Source organism: Bombina bombina, chromosome 2, assembly GCF_027579735.1.
Source record: "Bombina bombina isolate aBomBom1 chromosome 2, aBomBom1.pri, whole genome shotgun sequence".
Lineage (NCBI taxonomy): Eukaryota > Metazoa > Chordata > Amphibia > Anura > Bombinatoridae > Bombina > Bombina bombina.
In genome coordinates this window covers 502,892,770-502,894,535 of record NC_069500.1, presented here as the reverse complement: position 1 = coordinate 502,894,535, position 1,766 = coordinate 502,892,770, and the positions used below count along the sequence as shown (strand labels likewise).

Here is a 1,766-nt window from a genome sequence, read left to right as displayed (position 1 = left end):
ACTTAAAAAAATTAAAACTTAAAGGACCACTCAATGCAGTAGAATTACATAATTATCAAGTACATAATAAAAAGAAAAGGCAACAACACTTACTCTGAATTTCAAATAAGCAGTATTTTTTTTGTCACAAATTTATTTTTTCTTCCATTTTCCAGCCTTCTGTATCATGTGACAGACATCAGCCAATCACAGACTAGTATACATATACCCTGTGAGCTTGTGCACATGCTTAGTAGGACCTATTTCTCCAGAAAGTGAGAACCTAAGATGACTGTGAAAAATTTGATATAGGTAGTAAATTGGAAAGTGTCTTAAAACTGCATGCTCTATCTGACTTGTAAAAGTTTATTTTGACTTGAGTGTCCCCTTAACATTTATGAAATGTAATACATTTGTTAAAACTTGCCATGATTTTAGGAGCAATCTAAAAGCTGCATCACTTTGTAAATACTTCTTACATAGCCAATGCACACAAAAGAATACAATAAAAAAAAAAATGCATAATGCTATCAGTGATTTTCAGAGACATTTCATGTTACATGAAAAATATATTTTTTTCTTTGGAATAATTTAATAAAGGCATTCTTCATATCATGATTTCTGAGGCTGTAGACCATGGGGTTCAGTGTTGGAGTTATTATAGAATAAAACACAGAGGTTTGTTTATCCAAATCCAGGTTACTTTTGGACTTGGGTCTAATGTACATAAAAACAAGGGACCCATAATAAATCATAACAGCAGTAAGGTGAGAAGCACAGGTAGAAAATGATTTTTTCTTGCCAATGGATGAGGGTATATTTAAAATAGTCTGTAATATACGCAGATATGACATAAAAATAATTGAAAATGTCCCCAGTATGACAACAATTGCTGTAAAAAAATTAAACATCTCAAGATTATGAATGTCACTGCAGGAGAGCTGAATTACAGGTGAAAGATCACAGAAAAAATGATTAACAATATAAGAATGACAAAAAGGCAATCTGGAGATTATTATTACTGGAAGCAAAACAATGAAAAGCCCACATAGCCAACAGCCAATGGCCATATACATGCAGTCATCCATTTTCATCATAATAGAATATCTTAGTGGCTGACAAATAGCAACATACCGATCATATGACATTACTGAGAGTAGAGTAGATTCAGTAACTCCAATGGCTAAGAAAAAATACATCTGAGTTATGCAACCTATAAAGGAAATTGACTTTTTCGTAGAGACAATGATAGCCAGCATTTTGGGTAATGTTACTGTAGTAAGACAAATATCCACAATGGAGAGATTGCAAATAAAAAAATACATGGGGGTTTTAAGATGAGAACTTATCCTGGTCACTATGATAATAAAAAGGTTTCCAAGCAAGTTGAAGATGTAAACACTTAACAAGACAAAGAAAGAAGCCACAGGCATGTAGATAAAAACAGAGAATCCAAAAAGTTGAAATTCAATATTATTAGTCTGGTTTGGCAGCTTCATTCTAAATAGTTAATTCTGATCTCAATAATCTGAATGTTAAAGTGTGATCTCTCAGAATAAGTAGATGTTGCTTTAGTCACACAATGCAGCATGATAGAGTTATCTATCTTTAGAATGACAAATCATTCACCAATAACCTTAAAGTATGTGACATAAGATATTTAGTTTGTCACAGATACTAACAGAGATATTTACTCTATAAAATGATCTTCATAAGTCGGACATGCTGCAACAGAAAAAAAGATAATTAGAAATCCAATTGTTTCATTCCTTTGAAAGGGCTCCAAG

The 1,766-nt window shown here is 32.2% G+C and overlaps 1 protein-coding gene across 1 annotated transcript; it reads right to left on the bottom strand.

The window, feature by feature from the left end:
• Positions 1 to 530: 530 nt before the first annotated feature.
• On the bottom strand, positions 531 to 1,478 carry LOC128647076 (olfactory receptor 6M1-like). Its single transcript, XM_053699892.1, has one exon. It carries the CDS (start codon positions 1,476 to 1,478, stop codon positions 531 to 533), a length of 948 nt encoding a protein of 315 aa, XP_053555867.1.
• Between the last annotated feature and the right edge of the window lie 288 nt (positions 1,479 to 1,766).